This window comes from Lonchura striata, chromosome 7 (assembly GCF_050655825.1).
Source record: "Lonchura striata isolate lonStrDom1 chromosome 7, ASM5065582v1, whole genome shotgun sequence".
Classification (NCBI taxonomy): Eukaryota; Metazoa; Chordata; class Aves; order Passeriformes; family Estrildidae; genus Lonchura; species Lonchura striata.
The window spans coordinates 6,846,648-6,872,519 of record NC_140709.1 but is presented as its reverse complement, the minus strand read 5'-3'; the positions used below and the strand labels follow the sequence as shown (position 1 = coordinate 6,872,519).

At 39.3% G+C, this 25,872-nt stretch overlaps 3 protein-coding genes across 10 annotated transcripts in view; 2 read left to right on the top strand and 1 right to left on the bottom strand.

The window, feature by feature from the left end:
* Positions 1-1,814, bottom strand: part of TMEM163 (transmembrane protein 163) — an 85,120-nt gene extending 83,306 nt beyond the window's left edge. For both annotated transcript variants that reach the window (XM_021548733.4, XM_021548735.3), the window contains exon 1: positions 1,478-1,814. In XM_021548733.4, the coding sequence (XP_021404408.1) occupies positions 1,478-1,631 (154 nt within the window). In that variant the 5' untranslated portion in view covers positions 1,632-1,814. The remainder of the gene's footprint in view (positions 1-1,477) is intronic.
* On the top strand, positions 1,585-11,196 carry LOC146766878 (uncharacterized). Of its 3 annotated transcripts, XM_085584874.1 has the most exons (4): positions 1,585-2,113; positions 3,511-3,581; positions 6,471-6,607; positions 10,386-11,196. In XM_085584874.1, exons 1-2 carry the CDS (start codon positions 1,585-1,587, stop codon positions 3,576-3,578), a joined length of 597 nt encoding a protein of 198 aa, XP_085441000.1. In that variant the 3' UTR covers positions 3,579-3,581; positions 6,471-6,607; positions 10,386-11,196. The 3 variants fall into 3 exon arrangements, with proteins under 3 accessions (XP_085441000.1, XP_085440999.1, XP_085440998.1); XM_085584873.1 differs by having other exon boundaries at positions 3,511-6,607; XM_085584872.1 differs by having other exon boundaries at positions 1,585-6,607.
* A 42-nt stretch (positions 11,197-11,238) lies between these two features.
* The window catches only part of ACMSD (aminocarboxymuconate semialdehyde decarboxylase), a 29,812-nt gene continuing 15,178 nt past the window's right edge, over positions 11,239-25,872 (top strand). Inside the window, exons 1-3 of one of the 5 annotated variants that reach the window (XM_085584870.1) lie at positions 11,239-12,450; positions 22,091-22,135; positions 24,732-24,828. In XM_085584870.1, coding sequence (XP_085440996.1) covers positions 12,421-12,450; positions 22,091-22,135; positions 24,732-24,828 — 172 coding nt within the window. In that variant the 5' untranslated portion in view covers positions 11,239-12,420. The other 4 variants (XM_021548698.3, XM_021548699.4, XM_021548700.3 and 1 more) reach the window with 4 other exon arrangements.

The following is a 25,872-nucleotide window of genomic DNA, read 5'->3' as shown; positions in this document are numbered from 1 at the left end:
GAGGCAAGAAAGAAAATTAAATCAGCAGCTTTAGTTTCATCTCCCTCATAGAAAGAGATAGGTTAGATACAACACACACTACTATCTTTATGGAATTACCCTTAATACCAAAAGGAACAGCTTTCACCTTTGCCTCTGTCATACTGGGCACTAATTAAAATTTTCTGTAACCAAACTTCCATGTTCGAACCATAATCAAAATTCCTCCCTCATTTAAAGAGAGCTGAAGCCTCAGAGTGCCCTGAGGCAGGCACAGTGTCTGTCCTCAGCCACTGGCAGTGACAGTGAGGGTACCCCTTGAGTAAGGGCTGTCCCCAGCCCTGACATGACTGGAAGCTGTCAGGAAGGTGGTGAACGCTCTTCCCCCTGGCTCCTCTACTTTGTGTCTACGATTTGTGAGCAAAGCTGGGCAAAGAACAGGACATAGAAGGGGGTTACGTGTAAAAGGGCTATGGATGAAGACTGAGAACACAAAAGGGACTCCTGGATGCTGAAAGCAAAATGGAAAAGGAAGAAAAAGGCAACAGAGAGAGAGGTTAACGGAAGCCAATAGATGAAATTAAAAGATGGAGACAAATTGTGTGGAAGAGGAGCCTGGAGGCGTTGTGGAGGACAGGGCAGTGGGGAGGGTTAAAATGGCAGCTTGCCTTTGTGGGCGGCAGGTGAGTGAGCCCTGAACAGATGTCCGAAATGGATGTGCTTCGCACTAAAGCGTAACGCGGTTTGGAAGCAGGCAGCTTTCCGTCCCTGCTCAGGTATTTAAGTAAATAACAAAAAACGAGTTGTGCGGAACTGCACAGCTCGGTGGGGGAAGGGACACAAGGTGTGAGACAAGTGCCCCGACTTCAACCCCCAGCCCGGCTGGGGCGGAACCCCAGAAACGCCCCGTTGTGGCCCTGCTCGGGGGGCGGCAGCGACCACCCCGCCGGCTCGGGCAGCTCAGCGGGCTCCCGAGGAGAGCCCCAGAGCCCCGGCCCTCCCGGGAGCCCCGGCAGCGCCGCCGCCCGCGCCCCGCGCCGCCTGTGGAGCCATGTGCCGCCGGCAGCCGCTCCGCCGCCAGGCAGGCAAGTTCTCTGGCGAGGTGGGAACAGCCACGAATAGAGTTTATAAAAATACTTCAAAGCTGTCGCGGAGCGCTCGCACGGGAGCTAAAACGGGGCAGAGATTCGAGGGAGGCGCGGGGGGGATGCTAAGCGGCTGCCGGCGGCGGGATGAGGGGTGGGCGACCTGGGCTGGAGCGGGGAGTTCGGGGGGCAAGAACCCGTGTGGGGCTGAAGGGAAGGGGGCGGGCAGGGCTGCTGCGGCGGCATGGGGATGGTGCGGGTCCAGGAGAGCGAGCGAGAGGATGCTGCGCAGAGGGTGTCGGAGGACCGTCGGGGTGGGTATCAGGCGCCTCGGGACGCGGGGGAGGCGGTGGGGCTCGGCACAGCGCAGAGCAGCGTGCAGGAAGGAGGGTGACGGACGGACGGGCGCTCACCTCTGTCCTCCAGCCCCTCGCTGAACTGCCCGCTCTCCCCGATCCGCAGCTGCTCCTGCTGCTGCTCCCGGGGGGCACCCGGCGGGTTGGCCCCGGGGGGCTGCACGATGGCGGGGTCCGGAGTGGTGTCCAGGGGGGCAGCGGACGGCTCCATTTCTTGCGGGGCGGCGGGCAGCGGCCGGCGGCTGTGGCAGGGAAGCGAGGAGCGAGCGGAGCATCCAGCCCGGGTGCGAGCCCGGGGAGAGGAGGAGTCTCCGGCTCAGAGCATCAGGGAGACGAGGACGGGCAGCGAACAAACTCCGGCTGCTCCGCGCCAGCCGCTGCCCGCGGCCGCCTCATCACTGCCCGCGGCGGAGAGGGGCAGGTGGAGCGCGGTGCCGCCTCCCGGCGCTGCCCGTCCCCTCCCCGCCCCGCCGAGCTCCTCCGGCTCAGGGAGCGGGAGCCTCCTCACTCAGCCTGCCCTCGCCATGGCGCGCTCTGCCTCCTCCTCCTCCTCCTCTCCTCCTCCCTCAGCCGAGCCTGAGGGGGAAGAGCCGCCCGGGGACTGCGCGGGCCGGAGCCCTCCCGCCGCTCCTGAGGGCTGCGGGTGCCGGCCCTGCGCAGCGAGCCCCGTCCGCCTCGCGTCCCCTCACACAGGTGAAGACACAGCTCCCCTTGGCTGGGGATTTGTCCGTTCTCCCTGTGACTTTGCCCTTTTTCGGGATCAGAGCAGAATCGTCTCACACAGGCGCCTCTCGGACCCCGCGGCACTGACGTTCTGTCAAACCCCGAGTTGCCTTAAGACTGCCCTGGAGCATGCAGCAATCTCCTGCTGAAACGTGGGGTTAGACTTGCTGGCGTTCAGAGCTGTCCTCAGGTTGCTCACCTGCCCTTCCTAGGGCTGCAGAAGAACACAGGGGGAAAACTAAAATCTCAGGAGCGCAGAAATGGTTTTTTAAAATGTAAAATTTTACAGATACATCTGTGCCAGGGCTGCTTGCTTCTTCTGTGCTGGTTTCTAATGACTAGATGGAGAGGTGCAAATAAACAAAGCGTTCTTTGTGCAAGCACAGTCTCCTAGTTGCATGCTTACTAGCATGCAGATATATTTTGAAGCTGCAGTGTGTTTTGACTTGAAAAAATTGCCCAGGAAAATATCAAAAGACAATTAGACCTTGCAGCTCTGGTCCTTTGGTGATACAATCCCCATCTTAGTTGTTTGAAGATCAGGTTGCCTTTCTCCTTTGAGAAATAAGTGAATTTGGGAAGTATAGAAAGGCCAGCAAGAAATTAATATTTATGCCAACATAGGGACATAATTTTAAGAACTGTCAGAATCTTGCTTATATCAGCCTTACAAAAAAGTTTTGTAGCAGTTTAGTAACACCTGTCTAAAAATGGTCAGTGCAACGTTATTACCAAAATGTCTTCATTTTAAGAAATGCCTCTTAAAACTGTATACTAATCTTCAAAATCTTTCCATCTGAATTTTAAATCATTAATTATTTGAAGAAGTGTAAGTAAAATATAAGTAAATGTTAAGTGATATAAAATACTGGTTTAGAAACTGATTGGCATTTTGCCAATCTTATGGAATGGAGATGGCTCTTTTAATGTGAGAGATTGGTGTTTTTACCTAATCTTACGATTTCTTCCTGAATAGTATACCATACTACTGTATGAAATATTTTTGAAGCCTTCATGCCTCTCACCTAAATTTCACCTTCACCCCTCACTATCCTTAGCTAGGGGTGAAGGTGAAATTTAGGTGAGCAGCTACCCTGCTTTGTGATCCCAGAGTTCTTGCTCTTCTAGTTGGATCAGCATTAATATGAATATAAGCAATGCCAAAATTACTTGCTTTTTTCTTCATGAAATGGATAGTAAATTACAACATGCCTATCTGATGTTAATGTCAAAAGAGTTTTGCTGTCATGTGCATAAGTTAATACAAGTGAGTTCTTTTGAGGGAACTGTTATTTTGAGGTTTGGGCTGAGTTGGGAGGGGTTGAAAACTAGTAATTGCATTTAAAAATTGGATTTTTTTCTTTAAGGGCTCTTTATCAAGCTCTGGTTACCTAGAACCTGCAAAATGCTACAGCAGATGGATGTATGCATGTGAGAGGTAAATGAAAAGTAGAAAAACCTCACCTTTTGTTGCTTACCATAAAAATAGATTGTGATGTGTCTCTTTCACTTAAAATGTGTCTGTAAAGTGAGAATCCTTAAATGAGTAGAACCAGTTTTGTAACTTGATCAGAGAGAAGGAATGGAGACCAACCACTCTTCAGGACCTCACAGGGACACAGAAACCTCTGGTGACACCATCCCCTGCAGAGTGCAGCCAGGACAAACCATGAAGAGTACCTTGAAATTGCTGCAATAGATACAATGCTCCCTAATGCAATTATTGCAGGATCCCTCATCTTTTATGGAGATAAATCCATATCTGATCCATTCCTGTAAGAACTTTCTTATTCCTTGATAAATGTGAATCTGATCAGTGACTTTCCTTGAACACTACTTCCTTTCTCTTAAGTCTCTCTGAGCTATTTTGGTATTCTTAGAACTTCCAGAAATCAAACCAAGAGGAAAGTGCCTGGAGATTCCTAATTCCATTTCTTTAAAAGGAGGTCAAAGGTGTAGGTTTCCAAATGATTTAGAGAAAAATAGGAACTAGGAACACCAAAGCACAGGTTTTAAACTTTAATGGGTTTCTTTCTCTTTTTTTCAGTTGCCCTCAATTGCTGTTCTTACATAAAACTGTGTCTGGCAGGGACTGGAGCTATCTCTAATTGTATAATTGCTATAGTGTTCAGGCTATAGCAAAGAATATGAGGCCTGCAAAGAGTATTATAGTTTCTTTTAAATGACTCTCTTCAGTGCTTTCAAACACAGCATTAGAAGGGTCATACACTGCATTTAGCAAATACAAATTCAAAACACTAAGCAGATCCACAATGAAGGGCCTTTCAGATCATACCATTTTCTATACAAACTGGCTACTAAGCAGAAAGACTGTCATATCATAGCTGCTGGAAGCTGCTTTCCAGAATTGTCTCTTATTTCTCATTACTTCCACACAAAGTATATTCAGTTGGATAAAGATGTAGGGCTAGATTTTTAAAGGCATGGATCCTGTTTTCCAGCCCTGTTGGACTTCTTGTGTATGAAACCCATAGGCAAAGTTAATGAAGATAAAAAGCCTCACTCTAATAGCCATATTAATACATTATATTATTTCTTGGTCCCCCAAACCTCCCTTTGTTGGATAGGAATAATGGAAAGACAAAATCAATTTAAAAAAAAAAAAAAAAGGCATGTCTCTGGATTCAGTCTAAGTAGACTGACACCATCCTCTCTTTTATAGCTGCTGCAAGATTAATACACATTTGCAGAACTTTGTTCCCAGCTGGAGCTGCCTGTAATTTCCCTAACATTTTGACTTCCAGAGAAAGGAAATTTCAGGAAATTAAATGGAAGTCTCATGCACCACAGCAAACAGCAACACAAAGAACTTCTTCCTTATCTGTATTGTCTGTGGTCTCACTTTGTTGTGGTTCTTTCATCTCCTTCCTTCCTTCCTTCCTTCCTTCCTTCCTTCCTTCCTTCCTTCCTTCCTTCCTTCCTCCCTCCCTCCCTCCCTCCCTCCCTCCCTCCCTCTCTCCTTCCTATAAATGAGTATATCAGTCAGATTTGAATTTCTGGTTTTCCTTTTCTTTTTAGCACTACTGACTGGAATGTTTTCACTTGAATTAGCAGAACTCAGTGGCGCACTCAAAGGCTCTGAGAAGGAATTTTCCTTGGTTTCATTGATGTTAACTTGTCCATGTTCTATATTGACCAACATCTTAAGTGCAGCACTTAAATTAAGAGCACTCCTGCAGATTTGGAAAGAGCTGGTCAGCTGACCTGGTGATTATTTTCTATTGTGCTTAAAGGCATAAGAGCAAGATAATCCCATACACCATTTAGTTTGCTGGGTTGCATTTCATACATATACTAAACACAAAACTGCCCTTTTTTGGCAGCAAAATGCTGTGTTTGTCAGTGGCATTGTATTGCAGTATCAGGAAGTGCAAGTGTCAGCCAGGATGGTTTATTAGTTTGGTCTATCAGACATTTCATGGCTGAGAGTCAAGAGATAATTCTCACTTCTTACTTGATCAATATGCCTTTCATGGCCCTACTGCAGGAGCAGCGCTGCAGGGACACATCTCAGACAAAACTAAGAACCAATCCAGTTCTAAAGGTTCCCATCAGTCCCATAAAGGTCATCACTATAGCTCATCTTCAGTGTCACTCCTGTAGGACCAAAGTCTGAAACTGAGATATCCTGATATTCCAAAAGGAAGCACCTTCCATAAGTGTTCATGGTGCTTAAAATGCTCTGCAGGTTTGCACTACAGCTCCCTACTCATGTCTGTCTGTGGATGAGGTGATAAGATACTTGAATCATTTAGACATGTCCTTTTCTAATGACTAGATTAAATATGTTTAGCGATGAAAACCTCTGAATTCTGTATTTCACTTCTTTTTTCAGAAACCTTATAACTTCTTTTAATAATACCTCAACAATCCTGTGTGACATTGGCTGCCATAATCTTCTTTTTTACTACAGTTTTCTTCTACAAACCAGTTAGCCTACACACTGTAGAATGTTTTTTAACTCATTGTTTGTTTGTTCACTAGTTTATTGGGTGGCATGCAGGCACAGATTTTGCTCTTATTCTGTAGCTCACCTGTAGCCCCACAGCATTTTCAATGGTCAATAGGATGAGAACACCAGGTTCTTTTAACCTGGTCTAGCTACCTCTCAGCCTAGTATTAGTCACCTTGTTTTTTTAATTTAGAACAAAAAATAATGTTGTTGGTACACAACACTACACTAATTTTTCAATCACTGAACCTGCTTAAATTATTATCCAATGTATGTTGGTGATTTAGTGTTTTTCTCTTGCACTGGGTTAAATAGAGTTTAAATTGAAATTGTCTCTCTTCTTGGCATTTTTAGACTGAATATTAACTTGGGTCAAAAGTAATCAGAATGTTATTTTGGCAAAAGAATAGGATAATTCAGTACCTTTTCCTTCGGGCTGTGAAGAGTGTCCATAATACGATTCCCAGAGAACACGGCATGCAGTGACCTTGGTAAGTAATTGATGACACCTCATACAAGCGCCTACCCTTTCCCTATACAATGGTGTTGCAGGATCATATTTGCAAAAAATGCCACAGCCAGCACAAGCCACAAACACTAATAGATTCCATTGTGGCAACAAAGGAGGAATAAAAGCAGAGGCTGCAGAATATTCATCTGAAAATGAGCAGAAAATCTTGGAAAATATTCTTTACAGCAAGCATTTTCCAACTATTTTAAGAGCCATTTTTAATTCAAGATAAAATTGCTGTGTAAATATGAGAAACCATAAAAACGAACCTGACAATTTTGTTCAGAGAAATATTTTGCAGTTAAGGAGGACTAAATGTGTCTATTCCAAACAATGTTGTTTCTTTATACCACTGTAGACCTCTCATTTCCAGGTTTTGTGTAACTGAATAAAAGTGGCTTATTTGACAGTGGTTTTATTTCATTGTTAATATCACAAGTATTGGAGAGAACTGAAAGGGAAAATTCATTTTCAAGATGGAACAACCTGTTACTTAAGTCATAATCTTCCTCTTTTTCACTTTTTTCCTACGTAGAGAGATCTTATTTCCAGTGAGACTTCAACATAGCCTATTGGATAATGTGACTTTAAACAGGTGATATTTCATTTTTGCATCAAAGAAGAGAAAAAAGGAAAGCTGGGAAATTCCTAGGAAGCAAAATAATATAATTTTGTAATAAACTTATGCAAATGCTTATAATTACTTGATGATAATTCCCATCCTAAAGCATCTTAACAACCAGACACTTCCAATGTATTTGCATAACTTCAAGTTTTCTTGCATTAATTTAAAAAATTTTTACACTATTTCCCATTAAGTTCATATGATTAAACATGAGATAAGTGAACTACAGAAATCACAAAACATTATTTTTATCATATATAGATTGAGTCACTTTTCCTCTTGCTAAGTCCATTCCTCCTGATGCATATGTCCACTGAGCCCTTTTCCCACCATGCCAGACCCAGGTTTTGTTAAAAAAGGCTGCATGAAAAGGTAGATACACATTTACTTCATACTCAGATTCCCCTCATGCATGTATGAAATATTTACAGTTTATAAATTTTATCCTGTGCATTTAAAAAATGAAAAAATTAAGAGTTGTAATCCCTACTTTGAAGGTAAGGACCCATGTCAGAAAAGACAGAAAAAGAAAAATAAAAAATAGGTTTTAAGGGGAATAGTGCCCAACTCACATCTTTACTCATATTTTAAGCTTTAATTTGTGATTTAGTTTAGTATGTTATTCCTTGTGTCATCAGCAACACAATTTCTTTTTCTTGCTGTATTTTCATCTTTATCAAAAAACCCTGTGTGAGTGTTTGAGGGAATTACCTTTCTACTTCTCTATAGCAATAATACTTAGATTGCTTCTTCTTTGGTCTTGAGTAAGTACTGCACAGCTCATTTTTGCTGTGAGTTGTTTGATAAACTCTATAAGATGATAATATTTCTGTCTATTATTGAAGACTATTTAATCCTTTTCTGATGCCAAATGAATTGTTGCTGGGGATCTGCACATTCCCACCTGAGTATTTAGCAAGGATAACTATAGAGGGTGTTTGGAAACAGCCTGATAGCCTCTGCCAAAATGAGTATTTTGTAAAACATGTTCTTCATAGCCAGAAAACCATACACATTTCTCTGTGTGTCAGTTTTGGGGGCTTTTTGACACCTTATCAAGCAGATGTTTGACACTTTAAATCAAATTCTGCTAGGTCTTGATAAACATAAGATTTCTAATACCTAGAGGAATCTGTTACCCACTTAATGTTTTTTGCCTGTTTGATTGTTACTGGTTGCTTTTTTTTCCTGGAGGAAATAAAATTAGTTTCCTGATTCCTGACACTCATTTGGGTTGAATACTTCATTTTAATGAAGGGACATGCTGTAGTAAAATAATTAAATTCTCCAGATACTAATATTTTGGAAAAGGTGGAAATATTGTCAATAACATACAGGGGAGCGATAATAGATTTCTGCATTCTTTATTTTCATGGTATATTGCTTGTTTTTTTTTCATCCTCCTAAAGAGTGAAGCACATAATTCATGTTATACTCCTTGTAAGAAGAAATGGGGGCCATTTTCTAGTGGAATTCAACCCCAAAAGTTTGAACCCAAAAGGTTGCGGGCCCTTCTCTGCATGCAGCAGTAGGAAAAGCAATGGATCTCTATTTGGTCTTGCATGGGGAAATACACTGTGAATATTGACATTTGTCTATCCATAGTGAACACTGTCAGATCTGAATTTATGGAAGATGGATAAGGTAGTTGGTTAATAGCCCCAATAAAACATTTATGTTATATTAGCAGTGATCGAGTTGTGCATGGCTGTTAGCATTTGCCAATTTTACAAGAGAGACGAGTGCCTTTAGGAAATTGAAGAACTTTTCTCTGTAGAATGAAGAGTGTTAAATCCACTCCACCTATAAATGCCTTCTTAAACAAAAAATAAAATAAAAATTTAAATACAATTGAAGTTTGAAACTCAAAATAAATGTCAGTGAAATTTTGAACCTCTGCCACAATAAAATTGTCCTGTAACCAAAAAGAAGGATGACAATGTCAGTCTTATAATTTGATCAGAGTATGATGAAAGTCAATTTCTGTCTCTTTCAGATTCTGCCTTAAGCTTTTGATGATGCCTAAAAGTTATCAAGGGACAGGCAGTCACAGAGTAATGCAGGCAGCTCCCTCTCCATAATCAAGACCACTGATACTTTTGGTTTTGTGGTGCAGGGATGCCTTAATAGCCGCAGAAGTTTCACTTAATTTTCACATTCTTCTATTAGAAAATGGGTATTTTAAGATGTTGTATTTTAATGACAGAATTTATATAGTTTGATTATCTTTTGCTCTATCCACTGACTAGCACAGCTGATACTGGGCTATACAAATAAATTGTAGTTATATATTTAGGCAAACAGAGGCAATATCTGTAAATAGAAATAATAAGTTTCATTAAACCAACTGGTTTAATTAATTTCCAAATAATATGCTCAGAAAGTGTAGCTAGGTGTACAGTCTTCTTAACTTCAGGATTTGTGTATCCAAAAGTACCTGCTTTCTTCACTTTTTTCTTTAATTAAAAACCTGTCAACAGACTTTGTCCTATCTTTGTACCGAAGTGTCTTCATTTCACATCTCTGGGTTTTGTCACATTTAGGATACCAATGTATAATTTGTTAGCAGGAGATGCATCACATAGTGACTTTTCAGGTTGAGTCAACTACAAGCCATATTTGGGTCAGAGAGGATTTTTTGTGCATGTCACAAGGAAAAAAAGTTTCTTCCTATAAAGTTTGAAATGCAGCTAACAGAGGCAAGGTGATGTGTTTTTTAATTAGTTGGACTTTTAACAAGTGGACCAATATTGTAACACAGACATGTGAAGGAGATAAAGGCCTCACTGTGGCAGTCACAGCCTCAAAACACTCATACAGACCTATTTAATGCACAAAAGGAGCCCAGTTTCTGCCCTTGGAGCAGCTGAGCACACTTCTTGCACCAGAAAAGACTTGTAAGAGATTATCAGCGTTTGGGTGTAGTTGTTACTTAGTTATAAGATAGATCTGACTTTTTGCTTCATGTTTCTTAACTTATACTCCTCTAACTTTGCTCTGGATAGCTCTTTCTTGCCTTACTCATTTGAGTCTTACTTTCAGGCTGAGAATTTGGGGGGGCACAGTCAATTTTTTAATACAATAAATTTTTCTCTTATTCTGTTGTGTAAAATCTCTTTTACTTCTACCATAGAATTGCTTGTTCTTCTTCCCTTTTCAAAACTGAAGAAGGAGAATGAGAATGAATGACCTGAGCCAGTCACAAACTGTGTCATGAGAGGTTCAGATGGGACATTAGGAAAATGTTCTTCACTATGATGTTGTGCATCCATCACCAGAAGAGGTTAATGAGAGAGAGGTGGTGGAAACTTGTCCCTTGGAGGATTTCTAAGTTCAGCTACCACAAAAGCCACAGGTAACCACAGCTGACCCAGGACAGTGGTGCTTATGGTCCTTCCCAGAGAAGAGAGTTGAACTAAATGATCTCCACAGGGTCCTTCAGGCCCAAAGTTCTTTGATTTAACCAATGTAAACATCAGGGGTTATACTGCTGTAAGGTTGTACCTTATAACTGATAAATAAAATAATATCAAAGCAGGTTGACACAAAATGTGCAGAGGGTTAGAGAAGATGATAATTCAAGCCTAAGAGCAGGTTAATTTACCCATAAAGGACAAGTGCTATGTTTTCCTGAAGGATAAAATCCTGGTGAATTACTCCTCTTGGATCATTACTTTACTGTTGATTTTAGAAGGACTCTCAATGGAGTACATTATTTATCTGATCGTCTATCTAAGCCCTTTATTCTATTCTATCATTGTATGATATGTCTACTGCCTTTGCCTTATATAACTTTGAATTTTGGTTACTTTGTTTCCTTTTTTATTTATGGGTACAGAAAAGTGACCTCATGCTTATGAAGATCATTAATTGCGAAACTCTCTGCAATTACAGGTTGTTCTGGCTGATGTATCAATAAACTTCAAATTGTCTCCTTTATCAACCTGAAGTTTGTGTAATTGTGTTTACCAAAAATTCAATCTCTAAATGAAATTTAATCAGGAAATAAAATCAAGAAGCTACCGAGGTCTGTTTCGCATCCCATAATCATTTTAAATAGAAGTTTAGATAGAATTGAGATTGTTTTGCTTATCTTAACTTTGAGGATAAAACATGTTTGGAAGATATTTAAATTTTCATGGAGTCATAGAACAATATGAGTTGGAAGGGACCTTAGTGATCATCTGTGAATATTTGTTTTTGTGGAGGTTCTTCTGCTTTTAAATTATTTCCATATTAAAACTGTCCAGTGGTTGCAACACTAATTAGACTGATATTGCATGGGATATCCAGACTTGTTGCATCTAGACTTGTTGATTTTCCCACTAGATGGCATTATGCATTAAGTGCAAATTAATAATAGGTTGACTATAATTTCACATGCTAAAGATTTAAAAAATAAGAAATGATCAGTTGTGTCTGTTCTTAGTCTATGCTTAGGACTGTGGCTTAAAAATCACTTGACCTACTTCTACAACCTAACAGCAACCCACTCAATCCTTAATGCATCAAATATGGATTTACTCAAAGCAATAAAGGAAGTCAGCCATGGCAACAATATCTGATCATGTGTGCATTGTGCTTTTTAGAATAAAACTTGTCCAACCATTTCTGCATTTAACATTTAAAGAATTACTTCAATGCTGCAGATTGCTTCCTTTCTGGCTGCATGGCTTCAGCTGAAGTGATAGGAGGAGCTCAGTAAAGCTGCAGTGCTGAAGATTGCTTTTCAATAAAGAGCCCCACATTAACTTTTCTTTTTTTAATTTAGTAGCTAATTCAGGATAGGTAATCAGAATAATTTATCACTTCAAGTTTAAATATAGAGATGCTGCTGTTTCCTACACCCAGATGAACTATTAGCAATCCCTTTACAAAATTATGTGGTGCTCAAGAGTGAGGCTTCGAGAACCTAAGGTCCTGACCAGTGAAGGGCCATCTAAGGCAGAGCAGAAGTCCAACACCTTCAACAGAGCTGATCAGATATGTGTTATCCAGGGTACACTTCCCTGTGTTCTGTATTCTGAACTGGCTTTTTTTCTTTATTCTTTATGTAGAATGTAAGAGGCTCCAGGCTGGAAAGGGAAAATCCAATATTGCAACATTTTACTGTAAGAGAGGTGTAGAATATGAGCTGGATGAACCAGTTCAGTTAGCCTGGGCCAATAATGGAGAAGTATCCAAGAACAAGAAATCAGGTAAATATTGGCTTAGTATTAAAAATGTCTTTTAAATCCTCATGCTGTTGGAACACATAATAGAAAAGTAGAACCTGTGCTGGTTTCTAAATTGGCTTTTGTGAAAAGGGCAGATTGATGCCACCTGGAGAAATTTACCGAAAGATTGCCATGAAGTCAGGCTGTTAAACTGTTTGTGTTTTCTGTTTAAAACTTTATTTTACTCATACTATGTCCTGAGGTTTGATAAACCGTGAGTTTAATTGTCCTGTGCAGTGCATGGCTGTAGATAATGCAGTGTATGATTCCTTGACATAGAAGTGTTTATGGTTTGTATTTGCCTATGATGGGTGTTGGGATTCAACCTTTTTGTAACACTGTTATAAAAAATACCTCATGAGAGCTGCCTTCAATTAAATTGTTGAAGAACTTACAAACTGCAGATATGAACTAGGGTATAGATCCACTGAATTAGAGCAACTAGTTTCCTCTTGTCACTTGAGATGAAGAGATTGAATGTGGCTTTTATTTAGTTAATAATATTATAAATTAGTAGACATTAATTATTGTTAATTGTATTATTGACTAATTTTAATAAACACACATGTTTCATTACTAGGATCCAAAACTTGGGATTTCACAAATGGTATGAAATTGTATTGCTAATTAACAGATTTTCATATGGAAAGGTTAGTGACAGAAATTTCCTTTATTATTTAGTCAATGGTGAACACTCAGTGAAAAGCAACATCCCAATCCTGGTATTTGAAGCCTGCATTGGGATCCAAATGGTTGTGCTTCAAGCCCCCAGGGGATTCCAATACACCCAGTTGTTCAATAACATACAGCAGAGACAAGCAAGCATGGTAGAAAAATGGATATTTGGAGGCATGTGTTTCCTTTCTGTTCCTAAAAAAGCTGAATTACTCGAGACAAAGGGATTGTAAAACACCCATTCCCCAGCCAGTGCATGATATTAATGTGTGAAACACTGATGATAAATCACCACTGTGCTCAGCAGCAGCTCTCCCCAGTGCTGCTCTGACGTTTCAGCATGGGCCAGGGAAGGCCAGCCTCGGTCACGTCCCACAGGCAAAGCCCAGGGCCATCAATAGGAGATCTGTGCTCCCTGGGAGCTCTGCAGCTTTGCCTGCTGCTCTACAAACTGCAGCCTGCAGCACTCACAGGGAGCTGCTCCAACATTATTTAAAAATTCCTCCTTTATAATGCACATCTTGCTTCTGAGGCAGCAAGCTGGCACGGGCCATCACACCTAGTCCAAAAGCAGCACTCTGGTGTTTAATTACTAAACTGCAGGCAAGGTGTTTTCTCTGTGATTCCTCATTTAAATGGGTCTGTCTTTCCAGGGGATCAAAATTACTTTTCAATCTCCACTTGATTGATCTCTTCTGTAGAAACTGGGCGACTTAAGGGGTATCTCTGTTGGGTCTGAAATTATTCATTACCATATACTTCTTCTAAAACATCTGAAATCTTTTTCAAATGTTAAAAAGTTTAAATGAAACATTAGGTGGACATGAGTGGCAATATTCTGAAGGGGGAAATAGATCTTATTTAGGAGCAGCTTTTTTTCTGATCTTGACACTCAGAAATTAACACAGATGTTTTGATGTATCTGCAATACAGTCCTGGCTGTAGTTGTGAAAAAGAAAGTGCCAATTTCTTAATCTTTTTTTAGCAAATCAATTTAAAAAAATCAAGAAAATTATTAAAGCATGTTTAAACATAGCCAGGAAGTCGTTGATCTATTTTAGTAATTGTGGAGAAGGTGTCTCATCCTCAGAGGGTGTTATTAAATTCCTAATGTCAGAATAAAAAAACAAAAGGCCTGTTTGTAGCTGGACTCAGCAAGTGAAAGTAGGCTCCAGAAATGTTCTGTGGAGGAATTCCTCTGCCAAACTCCCCCCTCCAAATGAATTAATAAATGTAGCTGGAGCACAAAACCCCAAACATTTACATGGAAAACATCTGCAGATCTGGAGAGCTCTGTGCCTTGGCCCTCACTTCCTCTCTGAAGCACTGAAAGCTCTGAAAACACTCTCCTTGTCCCCAGAATTCAGATGTGCCCAAAGAGTATCACAGAGAGGCCTCTGCAAAGAGGGAAAAGTGAGGGTTTGGCTGTCTAGCACATAGGAAAAAAAGTTGCTGAGACAACATACAGCAGAAGTTACTATTTATTTGTTTTAGGCACCAGCCTTCTAAATAATTGAAACAATTTCAGATGTTACCATAGACTATGAACCTGAAAATTACAACTTTTTGGTATCTTTAAGCTTCATTCCATCTGTTCTTTCTGGCCCACGTTTATGCTGCTGGTATCTGTCTGGTTGTTGCCACTGCACAGGAGTGAGCCTTGGCCTGGTTCATGCTTAAATAGAGTAATTTTTATTTGCTTGAGTCTAATTACACCGGAAAAATGAAGTTCTACCTTTTTCATACTGACATTTTAGAAAATACCTATTTAATTTACATTTTTAGTAGAATATCTCTATGCAAGATAAATGCACAGTAAGTGTAAATTGCAGGATTGCAACTGTAGTGTATTAAAAAAATAATTATGTTATTTGAAGGGTAGCCATATAATTTTCTTTTATTATGTTAGAATGGCAGTTGAATTTCAACTATGTAATATTTTCTAGAAATAAGGATTTTTTTAATGGCTTCACTTAGGTACAGAGAACACAGTAATGGTCACTAATTTGGCAGAGGGCATTGTTTTGTTTCACCACTGTGTGATTCATCAGAACTCTTGTAGGATGGTGGTCACAGAGCAGTGCAGGGTTGCCAAAGGTGTCAGCAACCTCCTGGACATCTTTACACTTCAGATTTTAGTGACACAAAAAGGCTGTGGCAGGTCTGATAGAGAGCCCACCTGGAGAGCACCACCCTCAGCTTGTGCAACCTTGAAGCTTCACTATGCAGAGTTAATAGTTAATAGAGATCTTGGAAGCATCAGAGAGGCACCAGTACAGTGCCACACCTGAGCTAAAAAGCCCAAATGCTCTGCAAGGCTCAATGGGCTCAAGATGCAGAGCAGCAGCAGCTCTGATGTCTGTCTAAACAGAGACTCACAGTTCTTTGTTTCTGCAAAGGCTTTTTAATAACAAAGTGAAAAATCTACCGCTCTTCAGCATTTAATGAGTATACCTGCACTGCTGCCACCTTGAGTTGGTTTAGTTGGCTGTAGATTGGAGGTGTGTGTGCCTTTTGCATTCTGTAAATGTTATAAAGGAAGCCCTGGCATTGCAGTCCAGCTGGCTGTGCAAGCCACCAGGAGCTTAGGCAGCCACACTGGAGTGTTTGGGGAATCATAATACCACCCACACTCTGGGATACATCTTGGTTAAGGACTTTACTGGTGTGGCTGTAGCTGGATATGTCCTCCTGCTGTAGCTGTGCTAGGTGAAATAATGTCTTCCTGAGAAGAATAGACTTGAGAGCTACACATGGGAAATGCTGCATGATGTAATTCCTCATGAGGAGGGAAACCATAACCATTGCAGCTCTTCCCTGCAGAACTCAGACCACACCACTCCCACTGAAGTCTGTGTGCTTTAGAGTCCCAGAAGAGGTTTAAGTTCTGTGATGAGGATAATTTAATAGGAGAGGTTTAATTATTTGATACCACAGGAAAAAAAAAAAACAACAGAATTATGGACTTTTGCATCATTTCCAAATCTGACATTTCCAAGCAGGTCTGTAATGGCAGTCTCAAAGGACCCATGCAGTCCCCAGCACAGCCAAAGGATAACCTGTTGCTAAGCAACCAATATAAGTGTGCTGCTCAACATTTATTTCATTTGGAAAGGAACGTATTCTTTAAGTACTTCATCTTAGCTACTGAGCACAAAGAGTTTTCCACTTGTTTTCCTGTAGCTGTGCACATGTGTAAAACAGACAATTTGCACAATCAAATGTGCACTTCCAAGAACAGGTGCCAGAGAGGAGCATGAAAAATGGAAGGTACAAAAAACTGGCATGAGTACTTTAGTACTAAGATCAGCATCCTGAATTTGCCTCTTTGTGTCTTTGTTCAGCCTAATTGAAATGGGCTGCCTTGGAGTATGGGTATGGCAGAGCCCTCTGCAGAGCTTACCAGTGTTTGTTGATGCAGACTCTTTTGAAGATGTCAGGGTTTTCCCACTAACACAAAGAAACCTGATAAGCAAAGTCAGAGCATAACACTGAATTTCCATCCTGAAGACTCAAAATCTCAGATTCTGCACTTTTTTTCAGAAAAGCAGCTAAATAGCTTCAGAAAAGAGCACTTACTGCCCTACAATTAACACCATTTTCACTTTAGTACTTGTCCCTACAGTGAAATAAAACCCTGTAGATCTGCTAGGTTTGTGTGTGTGTATCTGAAATCAGCCTTGGCTGAACAGTCTCTAGCTAGGTTGTCCTTGAAGGAGTTGTTAGTCATGTTTTCCAGTTTAGAGTACATTGGGTGCCTGCCTATCTGAAGAGCTTTCTGTTCCCAACCAGTGAAGGTCTTTCTGCTGGTGACCCAATGGATAATGCTGGATACAGAGAGGTGTCTCACTGCCCTCTGATCAAGTGGCATTTTGCCTTCAACTGGTGTGGTTTCCAAATAATGTGTTTTGACAAATGAAATGCAGCGTGGGAGTACTACAGTGTTTGCAAGCTAAGCTGTGTCTTGGGAGCAGTAACTAACAACTACAGCTTTTTTTAGAGCAGAGGAAAATTAAGCTCAGTGTTGAAGAAATGCAGCTGAGCTCTGCATGGAATCCTGCAGCTTTGGTGACTGAAGACTCTTGGTGCCTTAGACTATTCAGGTGCACAAATCTCTCCCTGCCCCTCTCCCTCACTTCATTCTGCTTTCTGTGCTTAAGTAGGGAATGGTCTTCCAGACATCTCTTCATTGGAGGGCTCACTCTAAGTGTGTGCCTCCCAGCTGTGGATTCAGGATGCAGAGCTCCCAGAGCTGAATCAATATTTCTTTCTTCTGTCAGCTGCAGTCCATGCAGGAACACTGCTGTCAACAGGCTGACACTGCAGTGCCACACCACACAGCATGGCTGTCACACCTGGGAGCAGGAGAGCAACTTTGCTCTCTCTCCTGGCAGCCTGGTCATAAAGAGATTGAGTTTGGTTTTGGGACAGAAATAATTGCTATTTTCAATCCCAGGTTTTTGATCTGTTAAAGCAAATTGTTGGCTTTTAGAGAACATTTAGGGAATATTTAGGGAATACTTTCCCAAAACTGATGCGTCCTATTTTTTTGGAACATTCAGTCTTCAGTGACCTCTTGCTTCAGAGAAGTACAAGATCAACCAACCAACCAACCAACCCTGTCACAAGAAGTTGACATGAAAAATAACTCCTGTGAAAGTTATCTGACCAAATCCAAAGCAGACTTGCTTAATGAGTGAACGAGTACAGAAATACAAGAGTCTGGGGTTTTTTTCAAGCCCAAATCAAATAGACAAGTCAGGAAAAGGATAAAACAAAATGGGCCAATATGCTTATTTTTCAAGATGCTTGATTTCAAGTTGCAAGATTCACAACAGTGTTTGAGAGAAAAAATGAGCATTTTTCACTAAAAAACTAATCAGGGAATGGTTAACAAACACATGAGGATGTTGTGTGAGTAACATATACTGAAATAAAACTACAGGGGGAATAAATTACAGACGAAAATATGGCACAAATAAAGAGCAAGGGTATCTTAAGCAAAGTGTAATTCTAAATTGAGCAAAGGGCAAAAGATGAGATGTAGTTTCACAAGAAATCTGAAATAGCTCCAGTTAAGCTTAACTTAGGATGTAGAAGCTGTTATATTTGAAATACATCTATGTATTACTGTATAATTGAGGCATCTTGAGAGGCTATAAGCACCATTATGCAGTAGCTTGTGTAAATATCCTGAGTGAACCAATGATGAGGAGGGGGAATATAAAATGCAGAGCATAGATTTGACTAAAATTCAATATTTTAGAGGGGCTTTAATATAACTGTAAAGAAAATACATGACAAAAAAAGAGAATAGATGAGGATGTCTGGCTCTTCCAAGGGTATATTATATGCACTCTACAAATAATTTCACAACCTAAGAGGGAGAAAGGAAGAAATTCAAGTCAGCATGCTTAATACGTTTATACTAACTCAATTTTATTGAATTATTTTTGTCATTTTAGATTCCGTGTAAAATAAATCCCTTCATAGTGCCGATATAAACAAGTATTTTCCCTTTGCCCTCGGGACTTCCTGCTCAAATTCTTTGTTCTTTTGGAGAGCCACTCCTCTGGAATTAGGCTCTCTGGTTGGCCACTGCATCCCATTCTCCTGATAGGAGAGCAGGTGGATCTGGACAGCAGCCAAAGTGAATAACCTGTGACCCAGGGACAGCAGGGATAGCAGCACTCACACACAAAACATTAGCATTGAAGGAGTATTTCTCCTCTGGCACTTCAAAAATGAAAATTGATATTCATAGCCACATTCTACCTAAGGAATGGCCTGACCTGAAAAAGGTAATAAGAGTTTAGATATTCAGTGCCTTATGTTATCAGCAACCATTTCTACCACTGTGAGTTTTGAAAGAAGAATGAAGTAAGGGTTCTGGGGTAAATATCTCTAGGTTTTTGTCTAATTTGGGATTTTTTTTTTCCAACTGTAAAATATTTATATTGCACTACTTTGAAAAGCAGGAGTCCAGTCAGAATGAGATGCAAAACTGGGCTCCGTTCCCCATTTTTTATGTATATTGAAGCAATTAATAAAGTTTTCCTTGAGTTTTTTGAGGCACAAAATTTTTGGACAATAAGGTATAAATTCCACTTTCTTCATAAAAATAGAGCTGTTCTGTTCCTAAATGGTATTCACTTTTGTTTTAAATAAAATAAATAATCAAATATTAGATAAAATTAATGTTAACTAAGACAAATTCATCCACATCATTATACCCACAGGCATGAAATCATTAATTTCAATGAGAGTGGGATCACTCTAAGTACAGTTAATTGATGATGATAATTTTACTAATATCTGTTATTTTTTCAGTTACTGGAAAGAATTAGCCTGTTGTATTTAAAATAGAAAATCTCAGCTGTCAAAACACTGAAGCTATAAGTGAATTTCTGTTAACTTCTTGTTGTTTTTGTTGTTGTTGTTGCTGCTGCTTTTGTATTCTTGTCCACAATATTTTTCATGATCCTGTGAAATGTATTTTAGAACTAAGAATGTCATTTAAGTTTCAATGTAATCAGTCTGAAGGGACTTCATAACTATTAGCTCTGGGTATCTGTGATTTTAAGCAGTCCAGTTTCAGTCAATATTAGAGAGAGAGCAGCTGGTAAATGTAAACAGCATATTAGAAAAAAAGTAATGAGAAAACCTGATATTGAACACATACATAGAATTATTTCGTCATTAGTTGTGAAAAATAGCATCATTATGCATAAAACCTCCTGGAAAGGAATGTTTGTTTCCTTGTTCAGATAGGAGGATTTTTATAAATATCTATTGGAACACTCTGTTTCTAATAAAAACAGATTCTGATGAAAAACATATACACTAGATGATGTAGGTGAGGATACAGAGACTTTTAGAATAAATAGGTCTGTTTTAAATGGATAGGAGTTTAAATAACTGTACTAGAAAGACGGGTTGCTTTTGCGCGTTTCAGATTTTGTTGTCTTTGTGCAAAAACTTCATAAAAACACCTATAAAATTAATTCTGATGTTATATGGGGTTTTTTTTAAATTAAATATTTTTGTCTGTTGCTATTGGACACAAAATAAGTACACAAATACTTGGTAAGTTCAAAGGCCAAAAAGGAGAGTGTTTTATTCGAGCATCTGATATTTATAGAATTCCAGAGGTGACTGTGGATTGGAGGGTGAAATTACCACCTCTCCAGCCACAGTGGTCAAACCAACAGCCCATCAACTCTGTCCTCTCACAAAGAAGAATGAAAAATGATAATTATTTACATGACAGTGCATGAGAACTCCAGTGGAAATATGTAAACAGATCAGAAGGCTGAAGAAGTTTTATGAGAACTTTAAGGCTTTCAAAAGAACTGTAAAATAAAACTTAACACTTTTAAAAATCAGGGCAACATTTGTCTGTAAGCACTTTAAATAGATAATCAATTCACTGAGATAAAATGACCCTTGATGTTCACAGATGTACATCAAGACTAAACTCACTAATGTTAGACACTGTGGGCCAGCATTGTATTTCTTTAAACAGAGATAAAAAGGCAAATACCAAACTTTTAAAATTTAATTTCCACCTGCTAGGTTTTTTTCCCTCTGTTCTGAGCAATTCAATGGTTTATTAATGGGTTCAGCATAGAAAACAACTCTCAGAATTCCCTGGAGTCTTCTGGAAATTCAAGCCATTAACACAGATCATGCAAAGAAAACCAATGAGGCATCTTAACATGCATACATTTATTTAGTGCTAAACTTCTCTCTATTGTTTCCAGCTTTGTAAATATTGGACCGTCAAACTAGAAAATTTTATTGTCAAGATATTGATTTAACAGCTTAGGAAAATATCACAAGTATAGAAAAATAACAGAAAAACCAGACCAGTGAGTTTCTCTTTTGCCTATGGGCTCCTTCAGTACCCTTTTCAGATACTTGTTTTCTGCTCAGCTTACAATTGCAATTAGCACGGATCTAGTTTAAGGTTCTCTTTAGTTGTCACTTATTCAATTTTTCCAAATTTTCAGTATTTTTATATGTGTATAAACCCATAAATGTATAAATTTAAATGAAATCTACATAGTTGCATAGTTAAACAGAGCACACAGTGATTGCATCTCTGGCTAAGGTCGGGAGGTTTGGCTCTTCACACCCATATTAGGAAAGCTCACAGTGGCACTAAGTGTGATTTGGTATCACAGGAAATTCAGGACTGTGTCCAAATTGTTTACACTTCAGCAAAACAAATGCCTGCTCTTGCTTAGTCTCATTTTAAATGTTTCTTTTTTAGAGAAATGGGAATTATGAGCATTGCTTTCACTCAGAGATTCAAGAGTTCACTCCTTTCTAGTTGATAATTTATGAAAGTAAATCAGCACCTTATGTATGTTTTGCATTTTTTGCATGAACAATTCTGAATCTCTCTGAAAGAATCAATGAGCATCTAAGCTTTTCCTTTTTAGCTTCTCTTCCCTGTTTAAATATTAACAGACAAGAGGCTGACCTTCACTCCTGCTGCTGAGTCATGGAAGCTGAAAAGAAGAATCAATGCATCTTTGTGCTAATGATTAACTGATCACAGATAGGAAAATTGTCGGCTCAATTTTCACACTGCCAGATGCTTAATTTAATATTTTCAGTGTCAGAATTATTTCATTTAGAACATCAATGTAGTAAGCAACTTCAAGCATTTTTAAAGCAGTTGTTTAAAAATGTTGTTGAACTGGAAACTACAATTCCAGCTTTACAAATACCCTTAGTCCAGTCCAGCTACACTTCGGCACTTCTGGTGAAGTCAGTGAGGCTACTCTGGCTCAAAGCTGAGCATATGTAAGTGTTTCTCCTGAATGAAATATTTTTGTAAGAACTTAATTATTATTATTGTTATTATTACAATTATTGTTATTATTATTACTACTGCAGAGAATTAACTAGCCCTGGCTTTCTCTTCTTTCCTCCACAGAGATATGGATACGGTGGATGGGTACAGCTGGATCATCACTGCAAGGTTTGGGCTGTTTGGTGCTCAGAGCTGATCTTATGTCATCATCAGGAATAGAAACTCTCAGCTGATCTGTTGAGAAGCAAAATAGCAATAAGATTGGCTCTGTCTTTGATACAGATTTCTCTAGAGGTCTAGTCCTATCAGGCTAAGTCCTAATATACCTCACCAAAACATTTTGCCTGAAAGATGAAAGTCACACTCTCTTGTATGAACCAGCATCCATTCTTCTTTATCATCTCATTTTAACACTTGGAATGGATAGCTCTGAAAAAATTTTTCCAACAAGATTGGTCAGCCTAAAGCAGGTTACATGCAGATTGGGTTGAGTCAGATGCAGTCATCTGTATGAGAAGCTAACCCTAAAGGAACTAATATTTTAATAAACAAGAACAAGCCACCTGTGGAACCAGTGTTTGGATGGCACAGCTTTTGGGATACTTGGTAGCTGCAGGAAGGAGACAGGGATTGGACACATTTCTGGTGATTTTGTTACAGGTCTGATGCTAAAATTCTGTGCTAAAAATAGTTAGCAGAGGAACTTTGTGGCAAGTCAATAATGGCCTTACATGGTCCACTGAGAATTCCATCCGGCCTACTTCTGTCTGGAAATTCTGCATGACAAGTGCATGGCAAAATAAAATCCTGTTCAGACATGTGGAACTGGGGATGTTAACTCCTAGGATTTAAAGAAACTCCAAAGGCCTCCCATACCATTCTCTGAAGAAGCACCAGGGTCAAACTGGAAGAAAATAATCACATCCAATTTTAATTAATAATTTAATTTATTTTAAAAGTGCAATTTGGGATGTGACTGAGTAGTGTAGTGACGGGAGTATTTTAAATGTAGTTTGCTGAACCAAATCAGCCTGCAGGACTTAATTTTTAAATTAATTTCCACATACATTAATCAAAACAAATACTAGATAATTTTTAGGATGGGATGGAGTAGAGAAGTATAGAATAGAATGGAACAAGTCCATGTGATCTGTTCATATGTGAAGAAGTGCTCAGTTCTGCTCTGCCTTTTTCTCATACCCCAAAAATTTTTTTTGTTTATTGGACAACATGTATCAATGCACTAAACTTTTCTTAATGTATTTGAGTAAACCTCTCCATCAGGTTGGACAACCAGTTTTAAAAAAACCTGAAGTATTTTACCAGGGGATCAGGACCCTGTAGTTTTAAAATTTCAAGTAATTTTCACAACCTGTGATACAGCTAACAAGTAACTTGACAGGTTGCCAAGGCAGCACACTTAGATTTTCTGAGGATGGCTTTAAAATATTCATTAGGACAGTATATTTGTGAATGATGTATGAAGTTAGTAACAAATTCAAGGTTAAGAACAGTTTGAGTTCTCAGAAGTGGGGGACAGAAGCTCCCCGGCTGAGCACACTAGTAGTAAATATTCTGATTTAACAAGTTCTTTTCTTTAGAAAAATTGTGAGGAAAAATAAAGTGGCCTTTGGAGAGAGAGAGAACTCCCTTTCTGGAAGGGCCCAAAGACTGCCTTGCCCTCAGCTCCTGTTTAGTGGGAAGGTGAAGGAATAGCTGCAGGGTTTTCTTGTGTGGGTTTCAGTTTTTACCTGCAGATGGAGAGTGTTCTCTGCCCAGTGCCTCTGCTGCATGACTGCACTGACCCACCCCACGTGCCCAGCACCAGGGGATCCTCTGACTTTCCATTTAGCCTTGCAGTAGATTAAAACAACCAAGAAATACTCAGGGCTTGCAGGTGTTGGTGAATTGTATCTCATCCCTTTGTGCCAGCAGAAATCCTGTTGTGTCTGTAGCAGCTGGTGGGCACCCCAAATTGTAACAGGCAATTTGCTTAATGTGGTGGCACTTTCTCTCTTGGAACAATTCACAAATCAACCAAATATGACATTTCAAAATTTTCCATGCTGATAAAGGAACAGTATTAAGTTTCATGACTGTGATAACATTTTGAACTTCCTATGTCTGGAAATTGGTGGCATATGAGAAAGGTTTTGCACTAACTCAGGTCATGGGTTTATACTGTGTATAAGTTTTGTTTGAGATTTTTTTTCCAAATTCTTCAATATTTTTTTTTTTCTTCCCAAGGAGAAGATGTAATCTGAAGACAACACAATAGGTCTCCTTTTGTCTCAGTATCACTGGTGATAAGAAATCATTGGACTGAAATTAACTGTGTTGCACAATTATTTCTGTAGTTACTGGAATCATTGTGATGCTATTGACTTTAAAAGAACACACACATACCCAAAGGGAAAATTTAGCACAGATTTAATTAGAGCATTGTTTTGAGGTCAAAATTTGGTCTGAGGATAAACTTGGATTAAGGTACCTGGTATCTTTTCCAAATAAATGTAGAGTGATGTACCTTGCAAAAGGAAGGGAATTTTTTTATTATTCTCAAGAATTAAATCTGAACTACAAATTACTGTTTTATTCATATCTATTTTTAAAATAGTTTCTGTTTAAAAATACCTACTGAATAGAAATAAAAGATCAAAATTTTGCCACTGAATTTCTGTAAGGAGCACAATATATCAAGAGACTATAAATTAGCAGGTCCTACTTTGTCACATTTATAATATATGAAAATGTCATTTCACAGGGTCAGGCAAAGATGATGAAGGATGGAAAGGTTTTTAGAGTTATTCAAGAGAACTGCTGGGATCCAGAAGTACGGATTAAAGAGATGGACCAGTCAGGTACCTCCACAAAGGAACTCAAATCATTGTGCTTCATTTAGAATAACAACTTTTCTGTCAGTCCATCTGAAAGTGTTCAACAATATTAAAAAAAAAAAAAGGTTTAGCATACAAATAACTTGGTTTAAATCTGTTGAAAATAATTGGAAACTGATATTCTTTATACTCAGAAGGAACTTGAGCCCATAACTTTCCTCCTTCTCAGTAGCAATTTATTCCCCACTAGAAATTTTTAATTTTGGTGGGATTTAAGATACCAAGGAACTCACTGACGAAAGTAAGGATGAGTGACCCTGGACTTGAAATGGCACCATACATTCCAGTTAAAACGTGATTCACAAAGGAGGAGGAAGGCCTTCCATTTTTGTTCCAAATGTTAAAAATATTTTTTTTACACATAGGATTTCTTGTATGTCTGTTTCCTTTTCTAATACCTTTTTTTCTGTTTGGCCCTGTTGCGGCCTCATTCTGTGTTTTTGCTGTAGGACTCTGAGCCTAGAGAACTGGTACAATTCCTTTGTCAGAAAAGGATTTTCCTCATTTAGAAATTTAACCAGATGCCAAATTTGCAAATTTATTTTCCATCATGTTACATGCAAACCATTAAATAAGGTTGATAAAATGGGAGACAGGATGAGGGAAGGAATTTCTAGGCTGATCAATTATTTTTACTAGTTCTTATTAATACTGTAATTCCAAGTTACTCTTGTAAAAGAAGTATTATGTTACTAAAGATTATTTTTTCTTAGATTGAGGCCTGAATAATTTCTGCATCAGTTTCCCAGTAGACACAACCTGAATATCTTCAACTTATCATAAGGAACAAACACCTGAATTGCTTAAAAGAGCAGATATTGTACAAGTAGCATCTTTATGATTATTGCTTCCTCCTCTCAGGCCTTATCACCCTCGACAAGCACATGAAAGAGGTTGTAGCCAGTGGGGAGTTGGTCTCTTCTCCAAGATAACAAATAATAAACAAGAAGAAACTGCCTGAAATTGCAGGTTTGGATTGGATATTAGCAAAAATTTCTTCACTAGAAA

Coding starts and splice junctions, on each gene's coding strand:
- LOC146766878 (XM_085584872.1), top strand. CDS start 1,585: ATGGCGGGGTCCGGAGTGGTGTCCAGGGGGGCAGCGGACGGCTCCATT.